The sequence below is a fragment of the Daphnia magna genome, linkage group LG1 (genome assembly GCF_020631705.1).
Source record: "Daphnia magna isolate NIES linkage group LG1, ASM2063170v1.1, whole genome shotgun sequence".
In the NCBI taxonomy this organism is placed as follows: domain Eukaryota; kingdom Metazoa; phylum Arthropoda; class Branchiopoda; order Diplostraca; family Daphniidae; genus Daphnia; species Daphnia magna.
In genome coordinates this window covers 5,305,904-5,329,997 of record NC_059182.1, presented here as the reverse complement: position 1 = coordinate 5,329,997, position 24,094 = coordinate 5,305,904, and the positions used below count along the sequence as shown (strand labels likewise).

Sequence of the window (24,094 nt, the reverse complement as noted above, 5' to 3'; positions counted from 1 at the left end):
TCGATCACGACCAATTTGGAATGAGTGCCGTAAGGGGGTGTCTTGGGCCATACACTTTCAGTCAAGCAAAATAATAACATTCAAGCCGCTCTTGAACGTGTTCGCATCTCATGCGAAGAAATGGTTTTGGATTTGTTGCTGCGGTGTGTGCGTAACAGCGTGACTCTAATCCCAGGCATTCTACTGAAAGTCGTAATTCGGTTAACCTAGAAAGTTTTCGCGGCTCTATATCATTCGCTTGAGGCATTGACAGCACGTTCGTTTTGCAAAATAATGTCCTGATAGCGATTCGTGGTGACATAATATTTTACTTTTAATTCAACTGTTGTTCTTTACTAAAGGGAAAATTATTTTGTCAAAATTGAGTCTGTTAATGGTCGCAGTAACTTCTAAAAAAACAGTGAGTATATATTCCATTACCAGCTGTTGCAAAAGTGATAGTTTATGTGTACCCAAGTTTGCAGTGGTGTAAAGTCTACATGTTCTGGAACATGTGGTGGTGACACGTGACGCTCCTACGACTGTCCAGACGTACTTATCAGCCTCCAAAAACCTATTCGTGGCTTTCATATGTTCAAATGTTTCTGTAAATTGACAAACATAATTTTTCAATTAAAGTAGTCAGGTGCACTTTTTTTTATTCTGATCGAGGTAGGGCAATAGAAAGTGCGTTAGAAAACTTTCTTTGTATTCCCACACTAGTGCTTGGAAAGCGGTGAAGAAAGGAAGATAAGAATCAGCAAGGTTTCATTAGTTAGAAACGTAGTAGAAAAAGCCATGTATTTACTCCTTTTATGCCGCAGGAGATTTACAATCGACAAATATGTTGCCCCGGTTTCATTTTAGACCGCCTTTGTCTGTTTATCGGGTTCTGGTTGAACATTGCAACCACTTTGCAGCAACCCAACCCATGGAGGCCTGCCGCCATTAGCAAGTCTGTTTAATCATTGACAGATGATGTCTATGGCACCCTCTATTGTATACAAGGGGGTGTATGTCCTGCACACAGATGTCCTTCACAACCAAATCTCACCCCACGTGTTCATTTTTAAATAAAGCAATTGGCAACTATTGAAATCTATAAGATTGAAGTGTTTACGAAAACGTGGTGACCCACCTTGACCTGTGAATTAATAGTGAAAAGTGCTCCGGTTTTGGTTGAAGAAGGCCGCAACACAAACATGTGATGGTGATTCACGTGGCACCTGCGAACAAGGGGAAAGCTGGTTCTACAACTACGATATATATTGATCGAAATTCCATCGAGCCAACATCGATGTCTGTTTATCGGCACGTATTGGCGCTGCCTACTTCAATGATACTTTAGCCATCGAATATTTAACTTTCTAGTATTACCTGAAAAATTTACATTTATATGAGATTGTGATTGATGAAGGGCGTATTTTTTTACGACTTCGTTTGTCTGGCTCGATCAATAAGTAATTGAAATGAGGAAATGAAGGAAAGAGGGGAAATTATCTTTGTAACGACAAAACAATAATTGACTTGGTATCTAACTATTCGACAAAATTTCTTGAAGGGAAATGAAGTTTCTGTAACATGGCACTACTTAAATACTTCAACATTGGTTTTGGACTTCAAATTTCCGCCCAAAAAGAAAATCCATCGGAGAATTGCAAAAATAGCCTACTTTAGACATTCCGATAAAGAAGAGGCTTCATCTATTGTGAGTAGTTGTTTTGCGGATAGGCAAATCAACTACGAAGAGAATAGGGAAATCATCAAGAAGCCAAAAAGTTCTGCTCCCGTAACCAAGTTTGTGTCAGAGGGATTACACAGTCGCCATTCGTAGCTTGCATAGGAACACTTCTGACGTTTGATTTCTTATTCATCATACATTCATCAATAATTTAGTGACACACTTGTGTACGAAAGGTAAGAAATGTTTTTCGATTACAGTAGTATATGATAAATTACACCGTAAAATGTTTCGCATCTCATATACATTTTACAGTGTTATTGATCATTTCTTAGGAATTAGCATTGCCGTCATACTGCTCGTTATTTAAAGTGGTGTTCCCCATGGATGTGCATCTGGTAGACTTTACTTATCCATTCAAGCAGAAAATCTACCAACTGACAGTTTGTACAGAGTAAGGCTGCTCTTCATCTACACTTGCCATCTGAGAACACATAGCATGGATTGGCTAACACTTAGTGGTGGCATCCCATCTTTATCTCTCATTCCACTGGGAATCTTCCACAATAGCAAATACTACATCAGTGATGATTGTTCACGTAAGTACAACTTTGAGAGAATCACCTCAAGATAGTTGCTAAGCAGTCTGTAATTTCCAACGATTTTCAAGCAACCACTTTTAGACAAGGAATATTTTTAGTTTAAAAGAGATACCTTGCCCTAATTTGCAAGAAATTTCATTTTCTATCTGTCATTTTTTAATTTGACCTTTCATGTGGTCATTACATCATCTGAAAGGAAATCTTATAATTATGGCACTCGTTGTACACCAAGCATTTCATCTGAAGATAATCCTTCACTTCTCTATAATGTTAACAAAAAATATTGTGTTGACCTCGCGGTTAGGTTCAGTTAAGAGTTCGGTGCTTCCCGTCACGTCCGCAGTTTTTTAATCGTCCATTCCCCTTTCACTTATAAGGGCATTCAGAGCAACAGACATAACACTGTGAAAATTACCAGTTTTCCCCTCCCTTCTCGGACTCGGCTATCCGAAAGGATATCATTGACTAAATGACCATGGGGCAATTCGAGCTTCGAGAGATAGAGAAAGGGAATGAAACAATAATTTTAAAAACCGATTTCTTTTTATTCGATTTATTGCATGACCTTTCATTAATCTACACGTGTTGATGTTTCATAGAAGTGTTTAAAAAAAAAACAAGTGTAAAAAAGAGGATAAGCTAAGCAAAATTTATTTTTCTTCTCGCCTGGATACGGTACGGCTGCGTCAGGAGCTTATTGCTACCCTAGCTACAGGGCCAGCGTAGTCCAGGAGTCAGTCGATCGTTGTCCTACCTCCCGACCAGTGCGTTACTTTCCCAGATATACCTCCTCTGCTCCGAATTTTCTTCGCACTGTGTCGCAACTGGCTTTAACCGGTCATCAAGAAATTAATTTCAATTTGCTCAAAAAAGATGCGTGCAATTTTCTTCGATTTCACTGGTGCTGCTGTTCTGGTTAAAGGCCGGTCTTTAGTGAATTATCGGCGATTAGCCAGTTTCCCGCGACTGATCAAACATTGAAACTTGGAAAGAAAAATTCAAGAAATTTAGTTTAACATTCGCCTAGTTTTTGTTTTTCTGGCTTATCCTACAAAAGTGATCATCACACGTTTCTTCCATTACTGTTACACACACGCACAAAAAACGTTTTGTTTTTTCTTTCGTCGAGACTTGGTTATAACATTTGTTTTTGTTCATACACTACCAGTTCACCTTGAAGAAATCATTGCCAAGCTTAATAGCGAAGACCAAACAACTCGTCCACTTCGGTGTGCTCTCGGCTTCATGGACATTCTAAACAAGGTCTCTATAATTTTGAATAATTTTGATTATCGTTTCTTAGTTATTAACAAGTGTCTTTTTTCCTTTTTCAGGATTTGATCCCTATCCTGATCAACAGTAAGGATCAACCTAGCGTCTTTTGTTCGACAATCAAGTAAGCAATCACGCTATAGTGAGGTTTAAATTAGCACAAGAAACATAGAATAGGCAAGGAAAAGCACTTACAATGGTTGGCTGGTACTTGATTCCCAGCAAAATTTCCTTGGTGATGCCAAGACATTAGCAGTCAACCGTGGTAACACCTGTTCAATCAACCGGTCTCTTTGCCAGACACGAGTAGGAAATGCTGTTAAGGTTCTTGGCCCTTTGCCCCTCTCTTCTTCCTTTGTCATAGGAGATGGATGTCGAGACAGCGTCCCTTTTTTTTTATTTGATTAGTTTTTTATTTGCAGTTAGCAACATGAAACTTGTAATTGATTTTCTGCGTTCTTTGTAGGTTGTTAGTTGGACTTACCGTTCCCGTCGAGTGTCTGGTCTGCGTAGATACGTCCAATCAAAGCCCAACATCGCAACATATCGTCCATGAACTGACCCAACTTCTTTACAATGCCAAAGAAGCTTTCTTGGATCCTAGGGCTACACGAGCCGTTATCGATCATCTTCAGCGTCTCACAGAGAAGGTATGTCCTAGTTTTTTATGTGTTAAACTAGTGTACTGTTTCCTTCAAGTGTTTTTCTATGTTCATAGCAACAACCTTTGTCGAGCGATGACAGCGAGTCGGTAAATCACTGTCTGTTGCTGATTCGCAACATCCTTCACGCTCCAGAACGACCTCCAAACATGGTGGAAGTCGTGGATAATGGGACAACGGCATCTGCGGCACAACCAGGCACGAGCAATTCGCAGACACCGTACCTGGGCCCGCACTCGCACAGCCATGGTTACACAGCTGATTGTTCTCAGCAAAATCGACTTTTATGGAACCTTTTTTCACAAGGACTCGACCGGCTGCTCATCAATTTACTGGCCTCTTCACAGAAGGTACACATCGATCATTTAGTCAGTTCGTCCGGTTGTCAAGGCTCATTTAAAAGACGGAGATCTTCCTTCTTTTTTCTTTCCGAACGCAATGGAGCATGTGAATCTCTAGTGCTATCCTTTTAAACAAGGATTTTTTTTTTCTCTTGCGGCTCTTCCTGCTAGAAATCGTTGAACAAAAAAATGGTTTGATCTGAAAAAGACTGAGGAGCCTTTAACTTGTTATCGGAAGGAAATGCATTCAAGCATAAGGACTTCAAGTCGCGAAGATACGGCGCAGTAACTGTGCTTGACAACCGAAAGTAGACGGCGAACAACGCCATGCCTTTTGAAATATTGAGTAGGGCTGCAAGAGAGGGGAAAAAATTTAATATTATTTAGAAGAGGAACTCTAGGATCGATTTTCGTCAAGACAAAGTTGCTGGGTGCCTAAATCCCTAACCATTCGTCTTCGTCGTACTGAAACTTCGCATTATCAGCCAAACCATTACTTTCCCGTCTAGATTTTGCTACTCGTCTACAACAGTTTTCTACCGAGGCATCCTTTTTAATACTCATGATTTATTCGAGTATACTAAACGCTTAGTTGTTTTCCAACGACTGTGCCTTCTCTTTAATTTCTTATCATTTGAGAGCTGAGTCATGTTTGTACAGGGAATCAGGGGCAGAGTTCTCTTCTTTTTTTCGATTTCTCTTCAGACGTCTAACTGCTTTACGACAATCTTAACTCATTTCGAACGCTTTTTCCCTCCTTTCGAACTAAAATTGTAATGCATGATCAAGATGTTTATTATTCTTGATTGGTGCATGACTAGTTACACGGGACCCCTGAAGACGATGACGAACTGAAGGCGCTGCGTCGTCTTTCGGAACGATATGCAGAACAGCTCATAAAAAGATTACTTTAGTCCGAATTCTTTAGGTCGATATGAGGACGAATCCTTTCGACAAGACAATTTGAGGCGATCATTGCAGTTGCGGTACGAATTCGAAAAGGATCAAGATGCCATTTCTTATTTATTTACTCGATCATAAACCGGCATGTGATTCTCCGTCTTATTTCAAAGTCCCTAATCTATTTATTTAATATGCCCGTTTTGACCTTAAGGACTTGTTGATGGCATAGAAGCAGTAGTGCTACCAGTGGCATGCCTTATGTTCCAAAGTACATTAACGTTGTTATTGTTTGTGTTTCCTTTGGGTCCTCGACGTTTTTATTTCATTTTTTTGGTTGTTATTTGCGCAGCATTATTTGTTGATATTAGTCGTTAAGAATCAGAAAGTTTATGCCGAAACTTTTATGATTGACAAGAGACATCGAAAAACATTTGTACAAAAATGTTATCTTTCGGAATTAAGTTACTGAGATTGGTTCTAGAAGGTTAGAAGAGTTTGACATTAAGAACGGAGGGGACGGATTTCGTATAGTGAATTCAATCAGATGTTTCCAGAAACCTAATTTGTCGAAGGCAGTTGGTCCTTGTCGTTCTACTTACGTAAGTCGTAACATAACAGAATGTTTCATTAGATTATTAAGAAAGGCCATTTTTTTGTCATCTCCGAGTTGTTCAAATTCCTCGACGAATTGCGTTATCGTAGAGTTGTTACAATTTAAAATATTTGGTCCAACCGTAGAGATAGTTTCAGAGCAATTCCCTGTTGCAGACGTACCACGTGATCGCTCCCCGTCGTGAATTCTCCTAGGAGAGTGAACACCGTGTTTGCCAATAGCAAGGCAACGTTGGGACTTTATCGATTTTCACGTTTACCCAAGACAGCGAGAGGTTGGGAACCAGTGCACGCGGCTACAGAATCTCATCTGCCGCGTGCCCAAAAAGAGGGGCGTGTTCTTAATTTTGTTTACTTTCTCTCTCTCTTTCGTCAACTTACACAAAGATAAATCACTTATCGATATTTTTTCTTTAACACCAAAACACGTTGCGAAGTTCGTTGCTTTAAGTTCTCTTTCTGTGATCCTTGGTTACCACTTAGACGCGATTGCAGACGTTTCACGGCTTCGAAAAAGTCACGAGTCTGATTGAATTCTATATTCGGATTCTCGATGACGTCTTACCGCCTCCAATGGTTCTTATCGTTTGTTACATCTCGGATGTGTTATTGTTGCCATTCTGTTATTTTCTCACAATAACAGTTAAAATGTAGGATTGGCTATATTTGTTAAAGAAACGTGGGAGTTCTTTGAGCTCAAGATTTTGTGAAAGAACATGACGCTCTAGTGCTAGTCTAAATCGAGACGTGACTTGAAAAAATTGAACAAATCCCCTCCTTGATTTCCATAGAATTTTGCTGATTGACTAAATAGTAGTTCAAAATTAGTTGCATTTTAGATGTATAGATGTCATCTGTCTCAATCAGTAACTGCGTAGTTCAAAGCAGCAAACAGATCAATGCCAATAGCATCGACTTAAGCGGACTCGTGTTTTGGACTGGCATATGTCAACATTACGTAGATGGTATTTCAGACGCTTTCACTCGACTTATACGTAGTTGACGCTTTGTAAGCTGAGCCACGAGTACTTTTTCCCCCTGACATTTATGAACGAGGATAAACGATAAATAATATTAGTTTCAGGCTAAGGACTGGACGACCCGTTGCCAAGAGCACCGGATGACGTCCGTCTTCGTATAGGGGTCGTTTCACATGGATATCGTTCGATATCGGTATCACATATGACGAACCTTTCTGTCAAAAGAAAACTTATTGGAATCACGCTCACGTATGAATGAACATCGTCGTCGTGGTTACCGATTTTGTACAAAGGTTACTTTTGATGCTAAAATCGGGATTTCATTTCACACGCGTTACGTATTTAGTAGTTGTGTGACGGTTGTGACGTCAGTTATCGGTTTATTTCTAAGAGTTTGCTATTTTTAGATGTGAATAAGCCAAATTATGCCAGTTCGGTGAGCCGTGCATAATTGTTGATCTATTTTTGAAAACTCAGGACGAATGGGTGGTGACAATCGTTCAGCTGATTGCTCTATTCTACAAAGATCAGCATGTCGAGAATATGCAGAAATTGCTTGGCACATGGATCAATCCCACTACATCCGAATCATCCGAGGATGACGACGAGAGCAACACTTCGCCTCCGGTAAGAGCCTTCACACTACTATAACGATTTTTTTATTTTTTAGCTTTGATAATTCAATATGTTTGTGTTGAATCTCGTTACAGATTGGCCCTTGCAATAGTCCACAGATCTTGACTTCGTCGTCGGATCCGACATCCGATTCTTCTGATTCGGCACAGAGAAAAGCTTCCGGAATGTCTCCTCCAGGTAGGTCGAATTACATAAAGCATCGACTTCTAGAACTTTCACGTTGCAATCTCCAATATCTTGTTATCAGACGAGAACTCTGAGGCTGTTTTTAACGAATCACAAGGAGAAACTATGGCGACAGTCGAAAAGAAGACCGTCGTGTCCAACACAACATCGACCAGCACAACCCCAGTGACGGGAAAGCTGAGTCGGAATAAAGGTCACAAGTTTTCAACACTTTCTGGTGGTCAGGGAGGAGATACTGCTAGTACATCCAGCACAGCTCCGTCACAATACAGCAGCCAATCAGGTAAGCCGAAATTTGTTTAGTATTATTCAAGAGATTATTGTCAACATAATTTTATTGTTTTGGTACCACGTTAGATAAATCCCGGCGATCTAGCCAACATAGCGCCTCGAGTGGCTTTCACTCTGAGAATTCAGGAACTCATCATGCCAGCCAAAACAACAAGGAATCGGATGATCATAAAGAAAAATCATCCAAACGTCGCTGTCATGGCAACTCGCAGAATTCTGAGAGGAGGAGTGAAACTATTATTTCGACTCCAATTTCTGGCATAATTAACGCAGAAGCACTGAATGCTAGTGGCATTGCAGCTACGATAAACCAGCAAACCGAAGATAGTTCTACCAAGAGGTATATCCCGTGTTGCTAAGAAAATGGTGAAAATGAAAAACATGGTTGATGAAATTCTTCTCTGTTTCTCTAGAAACAACAAAGTGAATCACAAAACTGGGAAAATGCCACCTCCAGAGAAAGAACAGCGAAGAAAAAAGTTGAGCAAACGAAGCCGGACTATTGGTCACATCAAGTTAAAGGCCGTCCAATACAGTCCAACAGAGGAAGATATTTCACAACTGTTGAAAGAGTTCACTGTCGATTTTCTGCTCAATGGTGAATTTTAAAATGAATTTTTGGTGGCGTAAAAGAACAGTACATTTCATCGATTGTTTCTTTACTTGATCTTGTAGGTTACAACACACTGGTGGGTCAACTACATCAACAGTTGTTGCAGGAAGACGATCTTCCCTTAGACAAATCGCACTTTCTTTGGCTCATCACCTACTTTTTGCGATTCGCATCTCAGTTGGAGCTGGACATGGAACATTTTAAAGACGTCTTCACCATTGATCTTTTAAGTTACCTGACATGGGAGGCCGTCCGTGAAACTGAAGAGTTTGAAATGAACTCACTACGACCATCGATCGACCTGAAACCGTGTTTGCGTCGTTTGCATCTGGGTGTTACGGCCATTCGTGAATTCCTTCAGGCATTGGAAACATATTCACGTCTTGGAGGCTCGCAGAGCGGTGGAAAAGGCCAGACCCAAGGCTACGAAGAAAGAATTGTCCAGTTGCGTGGTTACCTACCTGCTATTCGTGACCTTCGCCAACTCTTTCTGCTGCAACTGCGTCATTTCAACCCAATAATTCAAAGTCGGCGTTACCTTCGTGATGTCATCACAGCTAACCATGTCTTGTTGCTCACACTCGAAAGAGCTGCCCAGCAATCATCGTACGGTCCGAGTTTTGATCTTCGTCAACATTTGAATCAGTTTTGTTCGAGAACGATTTTGACCCGCTATGGCCTCGCTCTTGAGGATTTCAAAACGAATGGCCCGTTTGTCAACGACTGCATTCTGACTGTACTGCATCACATCGGAGCTGATCTCGGCCGAGCTGATCTCTTGTGCGAACCGGTTATTTTGCGTTCATTTAGCAAAATTTGGGAAGAAGAATTCAACGTGAGTTTTCACAATTTCATCTTAGTAATTGCGTATCTAATTTTGATTGAATTTCTAGATGTGCGATGACTGGGATGACCTGATCGAATACGTCGTTCAAAAATTTCTCCGTAACTTCCAAACGGGCGGATGTTACGATGCTGGATCACCTCAAAGAAGCGTGAGTGGATCGCCCGACCAAGAGGGTTCACCATCAGCCGAATCTGAACAACAACTTCTTGAACCCGAACAAACTGCTGGTGACGACGACATTTTTTACGAAGTACCAAAATCAGATATCGAATCGCTCAGGGGTCAGCTAATGGATTCTGGTTCGTGCTTTTCAATAATTGACATTCACTCATGTTCTAAAGTTTCATTTTCTAAAGGTTTCCAGAAACAGATGGATTGGGTGCAGTCTTCTTTGTTGATATCATGTTCAGCTCGTTTGGGCACCTATATCGGTCAAGAATTTCGCAACCCTATCGCTAGTCTGAGTCTGAAAATGAACGTTTCGTGTCCGATCGTCCCTTGGACGGAAATAGAAGCCTCCGCCCTACGCTCAGATCTCTTCCTTATTCTACTGCATCGGTTGGGTCTCCTTCCTCCTGCTCCCCAAACTGGTCTCTATCCTCGCATTCCACGGGAATGGTCATCTGATACTCTGTACAGCGTCGCTCTTTTCTTCGGACCAGTCGAACAGCAAAAAGTTGATTTTGACTTGGCCCTCGTCAGCAAAGTCGAATTACCCATTCCTAATTCGATTGCCGACATGCCCGAAGATGGTCAGTGTTCATTGCCCTTATTCAACTACATCGTTCAGATCATTAAACATTGATTATATTTTACAGGTTTATTGCCATTGACGTGGCAACCGTATCTGGGACCAGGTCCGTCAACATCCCTGTCGGCGGTTCCGCATCATTGGCTACACTGGGTAGAGCAATCTGGGTCACTATTTCGCTCAGCAGAAATTACGAGCCACGGCCATAATAGTAGCAATAGCATCAGTAATCACAGCCATCGTCCACTGGACAGGTAAGAGTGTTTACTTTATTAGTACTGTAATCACATCACTTCATCGTACTTGTTTCATTTTTCTAGCATCAGCACGACCAGCTCGTTGGAAGTCCACAAAACGGACTCGAGTGATGACGAAGAAATGGAAGACGCTATTATAAGTGCGTCCGGCAATACATTGGTTAATATGAACGAGCCTACATCATCGAATGAATCGGTTTCTATGGAAGAAATCCGTCCTGATTGGATAGCGATGCAGATGAATATTGGTGGAGACACTAGTTGCAGTGAGGAACCATTCGAAATGGTACCTGTTGGAAATCAAACCTCCGTCGTGTCCCGTGATGACCGTGTTTAAAAAACACAAAGAATTTATTTCCCATGTTTTTAAAAAATAATCTAATTGTATGTTGAAATTTAATTTGAATGGGTCTCCCGTTATTAGATTGCGTTTCAAAAGGGTAGCCCTTTACACCGTTTTCTAGTGACACCTCAGTTATAATAGTTTAACCATTTATTTCTTGTTCAGTCATTTTTTTTTAGATAATTTTAGTTTCAGTATGCCTTTTTTTTTCTCGTAACGGACCTCAACATAAAATAGAGCAGTATTTGGAAAACCCTCCATATGCTTAAATTTGTTGATGTATAAAAAACTTTATTTACGCGTCACTGTTTGACGAGGTAAGGTTTGAGCAAACAACAGGCCGTGATTTATTATTAATTGTGATGTATCAGATGAAAAAAAGAAAGATTATTCCATAATCTATAAAACTATGTTAACCATATGAATTCAATTGGGTCACCTATATAATCGCATATATATTCTATTGACCCAAAATATCTAATATTATATACATGTGGTTTCTCTGATCAGAGATGAATGACGACCGTCAATGTCATGACGCATCATTCAATCTACTCGTTTGCCGAAATCTGTTAAACTAAACATGTCTATCAGCCAGAAGAATAAATGTGCATCATATCAATAGGTTTGATCAACATCATTTATGCACGCTTTGTTAGAAGCAGGTGTCAAACAAACTATGTTTTTAAATTGTAGGGAAAAAAGATTATAGCGACAGAAAAGGGAATAGCTTTTCTAAGTTTGCCCGGCAGTTGATTTGAAAACGTCAAACGATTTTTCGCACAATGTCATAATAATGTTTTTAGGGTAAGTGTTTTTTTCAAATAAAGAGCAAGCAAACACGTTCGTGGCATGCCCTTGACGTGACTTAATTCCAAATAAGGTACTGTTGCAATTTGCGGAGTTCGAACCATGGATAACACCAAATAAGCGAGGCGGCCGTGAAATGTGCAAAGGCGTACCGCGGATGTGACGTCATAGTTTTGTTAAAATTCACGGTGCGCACCAAAAAGCTGTTAATTTCCAACAGATTTTTTAAAAATACTGTTATACACCCAGCAAATTCCGGTGACAATTTTTCTCTTGAAACAAAAAATAGCAGTGAAGCCAACCCAAATATCACGGATCAAACTGATGTCACTATGTTGTCAGTTAAAGATCTCCGGGCACTTTGTAAATGTCAAATAAGTTTACTTTTGAAGGAACTGTGAAATCCTTCGAGCTTGTTTTTAATTGCCAATTTCGTTTTAAGCTTGTACAAAATTTGTACCTCGTCGCTATGACGACGTGACAAGCGGTTTCTCTCTCGTCAAAGAATATGAAGGCATAGTTTTTCTTTCAGGTAGTTGAAGGTTTATTTTGTTTTACTGTTTTTTTTTTTTTCATTTGAAATTTATAATGGTTATGAGTAAGCATTCAAAAAATGACAATACAACGATTTCCAGCCGGCTGTTTTACTTATTTAAATAGCAAAAAGACATGTGGAAAAGTCTTTGACACATATCCTTCTTAACTATTCCTGAAAGAAAAGATGTTTTTCTCAAAGAAACATTGTTCCTTTGGTTTCTAAATTTTGTTTCGGCATTATACCAAACGTTGTCGAGCAACGATTCTTACAATTCCATAGATGGATCACTGCTTGTTGTCTGGCAATATCTTGCAAGCTCCTAGACACTGTAAAAACAAAGTGGCTTGTGCAGCGTTATGCAATAACAAAAGGAATTGCACTGCCTTCCTAAAATCAAATCCACGTGCGTTCACAAAAATTTATTGGGCTGATGAGTCGTAAATGTTAAATATATTGCCTCGTGTATGTCAAGGGATGTCTGTAGCAACACGGCTGTTCACGGGGATCAATAAAGGCCACGTGAGTGTGTCCTTTAACGTGACACCAATAAGCATTGCCTCGTTATTCAATTGGTACACGTTTAAAGTCAATCTGATGAGTAACTTACACAATTATGGTGTTTAAATTTTCTAGTTAGACTGTTATTGAGCTTATTATTAGTTTCAAGTTTTTGCATTGGATACCAAAAAATACAAGTTTTGACTCAGGAAACCCACCCCCTTATATCAAATTCAGATGTGTAAATATTTTGCAACGATCAATACATCCCGGTAGATTACACACATGAATACTGCGTGAAAAGTAGTTCCATTTTTAGAACGGGAAAGGAAGAATGAAAAAACCTGAACAATCGACAAGAAGATGACCATGGGCAAACCATCCTCGTAAAAGATTTTCATTATTTTAATGGAGGTTGTCCTTCAGAAGTAATTATTTTCAGCATGTCCTTATTCACGTGGACGTGAATTTCCCGTTGTATAATTATCTTTTTGAATGCTCTTTGTGAAATTGGCTGCACATCAACGTCTTTTAACGACGGCCGTTTTTGTTTGAACAATGCGAGCAAGATTCTTTTGCTACTACAGTTCCAGCATCTCATTAGGATTATCTAAATTGGAATCGCCATTCGGCAGAGAGACTTTGCCTTTTGTTTCTGCGTTTCGCTTATTTCAGAACGTTTTACGTTGATCTCTCGCCGCCAAAGCTTAGCAACCAAAACACGAAGCCATTAAAAGCCTTCTATTAACTTTATTAATTAACGAAATAGTTTGATTTATAATTCTGTGAGATCGCATACAGCTGACGTCTTTGTGCAACATTGAGATGTAGGAATGAAAGCCATTCTATTGTTTGATGCACCAGTTTAGATGTTCCTAGAACGCGGAAAAAAGGATTTACAATTCAAGGTCATTTTTTATTGCTATTATTGTATCCATTAAACGGCCAGGTTGTTGAACATTAATTCCGTATACGGTCAAAAACACATCTTTTTTGTTAATCATGTTTCTTGGCCGAATTCCTAAAATATAAAATCCGGTATATTTTTCCGAGCGCAAATTCGTTGTATCTTTTCTGGTATTACTGGCATTTTCGTCATTCTGTCACTAGCATAATTTACTGAAATTTGTTTAGAACCATTTTTCAGCTATCGTAAACAAAATTGTAATCACAGGACTCAAAATAGCGCTATAGCTACCGATTTCCTTCGATCATGGCATTACAATTTCCTCGTGTCGACGAAAAGACTTGGAACGCACACTTGATGAACATGATTGAATCACGTAGTACGAGAGAAAATTGGTTTATAAGTAAACGAGATAAGGGCATATCCGCTTCTATACTTTCATAACACTCGGATAAATACGGAATATTTACTTTTTTTTCTTCCGAGTAATTTAAGAAAATAATTATTCGGCTGAAATTATTGTCAAACATGATTTTGTGGGCTTTATATTGAATCAAAATCGCTTGCATCACGTAAAGTCTATGAATAAATTACCTGATTCCTATGGCAAGTTTTGTCTGCGTACACGAAATGTTTGTTGGTCGTTCATGACGTTTTTTCCCAATAAAACTTTTTGCTGAAAATCTGAGGATTGCTAAGGGGAGTTGGTAAAGAACGCACCTGCAGGTTACTAGTAAAGTTGGCAAGAACCTGGGGTTTTGCAAATAGTGAGCCTTGAACAGACCTGTTTCAACAAAGTTATGCGAGTTCCAAGAACAATTGGAGACTCTTAAAGTATCACCCGTATTTCAAGGATATAGCCTTTAATGTCACACGTGTTCACAGATACAGGTCTACGCATTTTTTAAATAGTAAATTTATACCCGATACCTGTTTAGAAGGAGGCTACACGATTGCTACAGTATCGACCCACCCTATACATAAATTTATCGACTGTTGTGTTGGAAATGAGATTTCGGGACGTGGCCTAAGATAAATATGAATTGAGCTCGCGAGAAAGGGACAAAGGAATAAAAAGACAAGGTTATACGAAAATGAACAGAGAGAAATGTCCGTAAAATGGCTGTTACTATTTCTGATGCGGACATGACAAAACTTGGTGCATTGATTTTATTGCAGCGTGTGGCTAGGGTCAGAACTATAAACAGATAAATCAATAATGACGGCATATTTCGGTATTTTCTTCATGGAGATACCGACTATAATTAATCGATTGTTGGTGGACATCCACAAGTCTTGTGGTGGGGCAAACAATTCAGCAAAGACAATTCAACACTTAAAAATCTAGTCACGTCGCGATGTTCTAAAATATCGATATCTTGTTTTATTCGGTTAGTTTCTTGCAAACACCTGTTTAATCTGTTCCCCGTTGCCAAATATGTTTACAGCCTTTTCCTATTTTTGGCACACGAAAGAAGCTTCAGTCCTTGTTGATTCGCATTCAAATTAACTTGCTACGTCTTATCACTACTGGCCCTTATCACTATCAGCTAAGATACATTCTGAATCATCAGTGTTTTCCGCTTTCCCCAGGTATGTTATGTACAGTTCGATAACGACGAATTAGTATTAGAGTCCAAGCTCATCCACTTGTGTTTACCAATTTGTTTACTAAAACTAACCGAAAAATTCCAAACTTAATCTTCTTTATTGCACGCACATGAATGCGTTGTAATTCTGCATGTGTGACGTGTGTTATCTATTCTATTCTAGTAGTATATTACGTGAAACATCACTAAACAGCTCACCAAAACCTAAAAAATGCAACGTAAGCTTTAAGTCGTAACTCACGATGAGCCGGCCGTCCACGTGATAGTTCTGCTTGTTTAAATATCTGATAAATAATAGTTCGTATTCCACTTGTGCTGTGAAAGTTTTTTAAAACTATTGATGATGTCTTTACTCATGAAAATCAAATAAATAATTTTGTCTGTTGAATGTCTCGTGAGCTATTGCTTTGACAGCTTGTGATGAACTGATACAATAATAACACAGTCTAGATTGTTTTTTAATGCTAGTCTACGTGCTAACTGCCTAATAACTAGAGGTACCCTTTTATTAATTTCATGTTTCATCCTTGGTTACACCCAATTACTTAGTCTAATAAGCTGGAATGAGCATTCAGATGTTGGGTAGGAAAACTCAGGGATGGGGAATGATGACGTCTCTGGGATCTAAAGCTTTTAAAAACAATAAAAAAGGAGAAAATAAAAATATTATTGTTTTAACAAATTTGAGAAAAAGAGAATCACAGAACGCATGTCACGAACGCTAAACAGTTCAGTGTGTCCAAACTCGAAAAGTTGATTGACGAATGCGAATGAAAATTTTTCACAGAACCAGTCAACAGAAAGTCACGATAAGCGAAAATAGGAATACTGTTGGCGTAAAAGAACTCAAGGGTAGACACAAGCTGCAGACAGACCGAATTAAAGCACTTTATTTCAAGAGCGTGACCATCTACATTACAACGCTAAAGAAATGTCAATTTACATATGTCAGCTCAGCAAAAAAAAACTTTCGGCATTTTCAATGTTGGCGATTTTGTTCGAATCTGGTTAACTGCGTACTTGCAGTGCTGACTACAAAATCGTGCCTTTAGCTAAATACCCATGTAGAATGACTCGTGACTGATCCGCGTGTTGCAATTGCTTCGTATTTTTGGGAACCGAAACCACTAAATGATTTGTGGCTTTCACGTCCCCATATTCGTAAAGTCTGCCATTATACTGTGATGTGACGTCGTTTTTTATATTTGTTCACATAATTGTAAGCTTCGCTTTGAATATTTGGTCTGCCAAACCAGGAGAAAACAAATCACGGAGATTGAATTGTAGTTGATCTAACAACAGAGTCAAATCTGTTGAAACCATTCATAGAAGTAACCATAAACCTATAATCATATTCTTGAAGGTAAATATAGGAATTATTTTATTTGGTTCTATGTATCTAACTTTCTTCTTTTTTTTGCGATCAATAGTACTTCCTTTAGCCATGTCTGATGGCCGCACGTAGGCAAAAATATACCGGTTTTCCCTTTTTAAACGAAATTTCTATGAGGGAATTTCATGGGCACATTCCTGTTCCCAAATGAAACGTAGATATTAACCTATTGTTGGTTATTCATATTAGAAAAGTAAAAGTGACTAAGTTATCAGCTATCATATACGTAAAAGTTGACGACATCTACTAGCAAGCAAAAAGATGGTTTACATCGGTTTCAGCCTGAAAATCGATAATATTGCATGTTAACGTGAATCGTGATGTTTACGTCACTAGCAGACGACACGCCCGCTTGTCTAACGTTTTTTACATTGCTATATAGTGAGAGGGACAGTTCGTTCATATCCTTGGCAGCTTTCGGAGGAAAGTTCATAACAATTCGCTTTCTCACGCTTCTAGATCAGTGCAAAGTTACTTACGATTGCTATACAACCTGCCCGGCGCTTGCTTTCTGCTTCTTGAAATCGTTATCTTTAGTCATCTCATTTGGCATTGTTCTGCTGATTGAACTCTGACGTCTACTTGACGGAGAGCTGATTCTAAATAATCGACGACTCTTACCAATCCTGTCATATACCAGCAACTTCTGCCTGGTCTTTTAGGGTTACTGTCAAGTGGATTTGTATTTGGTTAGTGTAATTCCAACAGCAGCGTGTCTCTGATTAGAGTTTGGTGCTCGCCACAACTTCCATAGGTAAGCTTACAATGCTCTAGACAGATGCTGCATGAGCAGATTGAATCTAACCACCAAATATGCCTTTGAGCAAATATGGTTAGCGTTAAACTCTTTCAAATGCCCTTCTTGTTGCAAGTACAGCTTTTAGCAAGGTCTTAGAAACTCAGCCTCTGGTGTGCAGGCCTTCAGCCTTTCACTTTACGTGCTCTGCAATTGTATAGCCCATTTTGCAGCCAACCTTTTTTTTTTTTGCAAACAATCAACACACAGCATCTTACTCCTGTGTATGGCCAACCTATTCCGTTACATACTATATTGGGTATTTGGAAGTTTAAATTTATCACCAGATTCTTTGCAAGATAAAGTAAAACAACCAATTGCATTCATTGGTGTGGTAGTGATATACACACTCCACTTGTCTCTGCATCATGTGGTTATTTTAATGATAAACACTGGGATCTGGAGATAAGCCACCACTAAGAGCCTCAGTTTTTCTCCACGTGCGATTAGTCGGTAACTTGGTAGTAACCAGGTCAGTAAATATTTTGAAGTTCTCGTGCGCCATTGACGATAGCAGCATCTGCACGTACATTAGGTAACGTGATGTATGGAAATACTTTTAAATGAGTTTTCCCTGATATGTTTTTGCTTATGGTTTTTATCGGTAAAAAAGTAGCAAAAAAAGTTTAATTTAGTTAATATTCAGGGACAGAAATGGCATGTGTTACCGGTTCTTCGTCCTTATCGGGAAAAATAAAGAACAAGTGCATATTCAATTGTAATTGCGAAAACTGAAGCAATGTAAGACTCCGTGGCGTAATGGTAGCGCGTCTGACTCCAGATCAGAAGGTTGCGTGTTCAAGTCACGTCGGGGTCACATTTTTTTTTTTCTTTTTTCTAATTCAGTTCTATTTGCTTTATTCTCGTTTTTCTAGTTTAGTGGATAGGGATTTTTGATTTATTTTTCTTTTCATTTTTTTTTTTTATTTACAGACTTATCTACATTGACCCTTTTTTCCACTGTCCCGCCATCGAAAATAGACGATGACGGGTGAAGTGGTAAGCTACTCGGGACCCGGTCCGGGAGACTCCAACTCTCATATTGTCGAGCCACCAATTGAAAATGATGCTGAGATAGGAAAGCAAAATTCCAGCCCGCCCTCATCTCCTCGGCGCTGTCCGTTCCAGCAATATGTTGATGCAGATAAATTGGGCCGTCTCAGCGGAACGTCCGTTCTCGATTCACCCGGAATAAGCTCCCTCGGACGGAGGTCCAATGGCAGAGCATCATTTATGGGAGTTAGAAAACGTTCACATTTGCATAATAAAACGGCCGAAGAGGTTGAACGAATCGTTCAAGCTGGCAAGATCCGCGAGCTAAAGAACTGCATTCGTTCTCACCAGTGGTTGCCGTTTGATTGCGTCCGCTCTCGGCTGTGGCAGGTAATTGAAACTGAAAGTTAAACATCTCGTTGAAGTAATTCCTGAGATTATCTTGATTTTGTTACTAGATCATTTCCAGCGTGCACGTGAAAGATAAGGCAACGATGGACTCGTTGTACTGGGACACAGTCAAACAAATTTACGGCACTCACGGTATGGATTATCTGCAAACAATCGCGCTAATCCATGAACAGTAATTCATTCTTATCTTGTTGCTTACAGATCTGGTCATTAAGACTGGTCCACTGCCGACTTTTGTCGAGCCTTCGTTCCAGATGTCTTACTATCTGAACGAAACGGGCATTCAGGTGGCTCGGCGTGTCGTCAACATCATATCATACTCGTGCCCCGATATCACGTACGCTCCCAGTTTATACCCCATCACTTGTCTCCTGCTCCACTATATGAGCGGTATCTCACTTCTTATTTTTATTCTTAATGGCGCTTCTGTTTCTATTTTTTTTAGCCTTTCTTGTTTATTTATTTACCTTTTGACGGGTTTTTTGTTTATTGTCGCTTTTTAGAGGAGGATTGCTACGCCTGCGTCTCACATATGGTGGCGTCGAAGAAAACAAAATTCATTACGCAAACAAAGTTGCACTTTGAAACGATCTGGAGAACGTCAATGATCTTGTGTCGGCGACACGCTGTAAAATTCTGCTAATTGCTACCATCCACCAAACAGACATGTCAATGTCGCTTTTTTTTCACTTTCTTTTTGTTTTAGAAATCCGCCGTCTCATACATTGCTAAACAAGCCGGAGAGAATAGCATTGTAGAGTCTATCCATCAGCAATGGCTGAATTGCATTTTCAAAGAATTGCCATTCCAGCATTTGGTATAAACGTATTTACGATTTAATTGGCACTTGTTCAAATCTTTAATTTTTTAATTGTTTCACAATAGGTGCGCGTGATGGATTGTTTCTTATTCGAGGGCCGTAAAGTCATGTACCGTGTCTGGATGGCCATTCTCCTTCTTTTCCATAGGCACCTGGCATCTCTTCCGCCCAACAACCGTAAACGAGATAGCTTTATTATGTTTTTCTTTTGATTGAAACGTTTAAATGCCTGCGTATTTCTAATATCCACAGGACCTGCATTGAACAAAGAGTCTGTCGTGGAGTCGACGTTGTTTCGACTTCTGCCACAATTTGCCTTGCAGCCCCGAGAAGTTACTAAGAACTGCCTATGGAGTGCGGAATTTCAGTTCGTCCGAAATGGACCGACTATTCATCAAAACGGAGATGTATCTCAAATCGAAGGCGGCGGCTTCAGCATCGATGCCCAACAACAAGAACACCATGATCCACCGGTCGCGCTCCAGCGACGTCTTACCCACCAGCCAGTCGCAAGTGAACATCCAAATGATGTCCCACACGCTGACTATTCGTGAGGTAATTTCCCTTTCGTATTTCAACTGTCATTTTCTTTTAATTAGAATCATTTAATGCAGTGATTTCCGGTGTCAATGCTAACAATGTTTGTTGCCGATTTCTCTTGTCTTTCCTTCTCCCTTCATGTCAAACGGGTGGGATTCGGGGTTTGATAGGGTTCCAGGTCGCCTGGTCTTAGGTCTCGATCCTTGGGATTGTTCCCGATTCAGGGCGTTCGTTCTCATGCCGCCGACTACGATCGCGTGAGTCTCATTAACGTCGGTGGCTCGAATGTGTAACTCATTTTTTTTTCCCCCTCTTTATTTTTCCCGCCTATTAACCTGCAAGCAGAGTTGCCTGATGGATTTTGTTGGTTTGCTTGTCAGTTTTCGTTTTAGATAAACGGTAACCGATCGTATTTCTGCACCTCGCGTATGAAGAATTACTTATTGTTTTGTCGTTGGTTGATTATTAACCATAGACATTTTCTTTTTTTCTTTCTGTTTTATTTAGTTGGTAATGTAAACTCGGTGAGTTATTGTGGCATTATCTTGTGTCGTCTTCGTCGCTTATTTTCGATTCCAATACCGAATTTTACTGAAAATTTATTTTATTTTTTCTGAACTTATTCACTTCCTACGCCTCGTAGCTGCTGACGGTGTGGTCTTGGCTTCCGGTGAGGATCACCATGTATCAACCAGAGCTGTTGTACACAACCGAGGAGCACGGCTGCAGCATGACGACGTTCTTCAACCGAGTAGAACAACACGAACCCACTATCCTCATCGTCAAAACTACCACTGAAGAAGTAAAAAACAAAATCAATGATTAAACACCTTGTATTTAATCCAATTAAAACATTTTTCTATTCGTCTTGTTATCAGGTATTCGGAGCCTATTGCTCAAGTCGGTGGGCAGAACGGAATTCGAAAGATTGCCACGGCGGTCGACAGGGATATTTTGGAACGGGCGAGACGTTTGTCTTCACCCTCGTACCTAACGAAATCAAATACCCTTGGGTTGGAATCAGCGCTACCTCTTCTGCTGAAGGCCCGTCTTGCGTACGACACGCGGCCGAACTCTTCATGGCATCCGACGGGCACATGGTTACTGTCGGTGGAGGGTAAGTCAAACATTTTCAAATTCCCTCCTTTTTTGTTGTTGAAAGATCAGTCGACTTAAAGACTTTTTTCAATGATGATGCAGAAAAGGTCAAGCTATCTGGATCGATGAAAACATTCGTTATGGCAAAACAGACATGTGCCTGACGTTCAACAATCCACCTTTAGCATCCACATCAGATTTTGAGATTAAAGTGCTTGAAGTTTACGGTTTTCAGAATGTCTAGTAGTTGAAACGAACGCAAACGACGTGAAACCAAATCGACTGGAGCACAGCCGTCATACGAAAACGGCCAGGCAAAAATCCTATCCTCTACCAATAGACAAAAAAAAAAAAATCTAGGTCCATTTCAACTATAATTAGCTTTTGTTTTTTGTTTTTGTTTTTTTTTTAAGTCAATTTATGTTTTTTCCTTTTCATTTTTGCAAGAGAACTAAACAAAAGCGTTCCATGTTCAAGCTTAGACTAGTCGTTGAACCCCTTGGCGTGTCAATCGTCGTCCCTCGCAATCAAAAACAAAACAAAAACAAGCAGGAATGTGTACTCTATTCATATAGAGGCTGTACTCGCGCGCGTATCTACTCCACTTCCTCCCTCCCCCAAAAAAAAATATTTGTTGCTGCTCTATCCGGTTTGGCTTTTGATTGTTTTTCTTTTCGCGTCTCGTTGCGTTCCCGATGTCTGCACGTGTTCTACTTAAACGGGAAAATTCGGCGAGTCCCACGATGTTCAGGTTTCACGCTCGCCAAGAAGAGGTGACTAGTCAACTTCAGCATGTTTAAATGGTACTGCTCTTTCGGTCGTGAATTTGAATTTTTAAAAAGATCCCTACCCTCTACCACCCTAAAAAAAAAAATTGGAAAACGAGTGTACCTTGAAGCTTTTTTGCGTAGCTCTTTTGTTTGACCATTTTCGAAACGAATTGTCATAAATAGCTAAAGAAAAAAAGAATTGTTTTTGCCCTGTCAGACGTATTTGTACATTCCGTGTGGTTCGAATCTCCCGCGTTTGTCTCTCCGAAATGTACGAATTAAAAGAAAGAGGAATGGGGCAGCTCAACCGACATGAAAGAGTCGATCAAAAATTAACGAATTGTCATCGGTGTACCAGCATTCATTTTCTCTGTTTTTCAATGCTTGAATTGGCAGTTTTTATTCCCCCCGTTTTGCTGGTGCTCGTATTTAATCAGAAAAGAAAACGATGCCGGATGACTAAACAAAGCTCCATAATACTTAACGTTTGCCCTAATGCGTTGCATTTAATTACGAATGGCTGTAGGTTGTGCATATCTCTGTCCACATCATTTTGCTGTCGGTAATATTCTTAAAAGAATATGACTATTTAGAATAGAAGCGAGAAACAATAGCCGGCCAACACGATTCGTTTTCTTTTTTTTGTGTCTTATTATTTTTTATCCTTTTTTTTTCCCGATTACCTTTCGCTGTCGATTGTTATTTACATCGTTCGTCTCCATTATAAATTTAAAGTTTCGATCAACGATATGATTCTCTTCTATCCCGCTGCTACATGCCACCACTATTATATCGGTACTCTCTCTCTCTCCTTCTCTCTAAAAACAAAAAGCTTTTGTTACGTGTAACGTGTACCCGTGTATAAGTCAATAAAAAAAAACACACACACGTTAAAATATTAAATTTAAGAATAAGTGCGGAATGTTTTGTGCGATTACTAAAAAAAAATTCGCGGTTTAGATTCTGGGGATTGGCCGACAGCAAAGACATGACAGTATCAACATTGTCAGAAATACCATCGACTTTTCTGTTTGTTCCCCTTCTTCAGATTCATGAAGAAAAAAAGTCGTGAATCCCGCAAGCGACTCGTCAATCCTGTCACATCCCTCGCGGCGTGATTGCGTTGCACTTTCTCTTGCAACTTTCCCGAGACAATCATTCTTTTATTCTTTTTCTTTTGCTAACCACTACCACCATCCCTCAAGCTTCTTTGTAATCAATCAGACCCTCACCGAATCAGAAACCGACACGGACGGAAGAATAACAAACTGAAAATGCGCGATGTCAAAGAACTTTTGGGGGTTTTGCGGGGAAGGTCAACAACTTTGGATTACGTGAGTCAAAACGCTTGAATAGCCAAATTCATTGAAAAGAGCGGGGGGGGAGGTGGAATCAATCAACATTGAAGGCGATAAAAAAAATATTTCCTGAAAGCGCCTTCCGGAAATGAGACGTGAAAAAGGGTGTATAGCTATCGTGTTTTGTTTTTTTTATCGTTTCATTCACTTGAGATGTAGAATTTGAGTTTAACTACTTTCGGTTTGCTTCTAACAACACATAAACCGCGCATCTTTTAAAAACAGCTAGCGCCGTATGCAATATAACTATATTGACGATCGACGCTAATGTTAATGACTACTCTCCTGACCTACTTCTCTACATAATAGACGTACAGTAGGATGCGAGGGTGCTCGGCGTCTCTGATACTTGCATTATGCATTATAGACGTGCATGTTATGATTTGAAGCGTAAAAAGGCGCAACAAAGCCGCAAGTTACTACACTAACAACCAGCAGTGAGCATAATAGCAATAAAAACATGGAAGAGAAATTGTTTTTGTCTGCGTATGTGTGTGTGTGTGTGCCTTTTATTTTGCAGCAGCAGCAGCAGCCGGAGGAATTGAGGACACGGTACCACGACGCACATACATCTGCGCCAAGCCGAAGACCTCCTC

General features: G+C 39.8%; 2 protein-coding genes, 2 long non-coding RNA genes and 1 other non-coding gene across 8 annotated transcripts; 3 read left to right on the top strand and 2 right to left on the bottom strand.

Moving 5' to 3' along the window:
- The first annotated feature begins 138 nt into the window (after positions 1 to 138).
- On the top strand, positions 139 to 11,578 carry LOC116923752 (protein timeless). Of its 4 annotated transcripts, XM_045178858.1 has the most exons (18): positions 139 to 400; positions 1,541 to 1,896; positions 1,996 to 2,058; positions 2,114 to 2,259; positions 3,431 to 3,525; positions 3,597 to 3,658; positions 4,001 to 4,184; positions 4,253 to 4,546; positions 7,510 to 7,659; positions 7,743 to 7,845; positions 7,916 to 8,137; positions 8,212 to 8,485; positions 8,559 to 8,743; positions 8,821 to 9,593; positions 9,652 to 9,904; positions 9,962 to 10,357; positions 10,424 to 10,610; positions 10,677 to 11,578. In XM_045178858.1, the coding sequence occupies exons 4-18, from the start codon at positions 2,160 to 2,162 to the stop codon at positions 10,948 to 10,950; spliced, it is 3,552 nt and encodes a 1,183-aa protein (XP_045034793.1). In that variant the 5' UTR covers positions 139 to 400; positions 1,541 to 1,896; positions 1,996 to 2,058; positions 2,114 to 2,159; the 3' UTR covers positions 10,951 to 11,578. The 4 variants fall into 4 exon arrangements, with proteins under 4 accessions (XP_045034793.1, XP_032786182.2, XP_045034791.1 ...); XM_032930291.2 differs by having other exon boundaries at positions 1,996 to 2,259; XM_045178856.1 differs by having other exon boundaries at positions 1,976 to 2,259.
- LOC116923830 lies at positions 289 to 1,544 on the bottom strand. The gene is made up of 2 exons (XR_004394695.2): positions 1,118 to 1,544; positions 289 to 584 (listed from the first exon to the last, which is right to left on the bottom strand). It is a non-coding gene; the product is annotated as an uncharacterized LOC116923830 (long non-coding RNA).
- Positions 7,447 to 8,951, bottom strand: LOC123475825. Its single transcript, XR_006651278.1, has 2 exons — positions 8,809 to 8,951; positions 7,447 to 8,733 (listed from the first exon to the last, which is right to left on the bottom strand). It is a non-coding gene; the product is annotated as an uncharacterized LOC123475825 (long non-coding RNA).
- Positions 11,579 to 16,952: 5,374 nt separating the features above from the next.
- Positions 16,953 to 23,029, top strand: LOC123466250 (GTPase-activating protein skywalker-like). Its single transcript, XM_045174175.1, is given in 12 exon segments — positions 16,953 to 17,466; positions 18,442 to 18,891; positions 18,960 to 19,044; positions 19,114 to 19,302; positions 19,416 to 19,540; positions 19,619 to 19,729; positions 19,798 to 19,909; positions 19,985 to 20,025; positions 20,027 to 20,287; positions 20,916 to 21,074; positions 21,151 to 21,389; positions 21,473 to 23,029. Coding segments are annotated over 11 exon segments (1,863 nt in total). The 5' UTR covers positions 16,953 to 17,466; positions 18,442 to 18,492; the 3' UTR covers positions 21,615 to 23,029.
- On the top strand, positions 18,254 to 18,325 carry Trnaw-cca. Its single transcript has one exon. It is a non-coding gene; the product is annotated as a tRNA-Trp (tRNA).
- Positions 23,030 to 24,094: the final 1,065 nt, after the last annotated feature.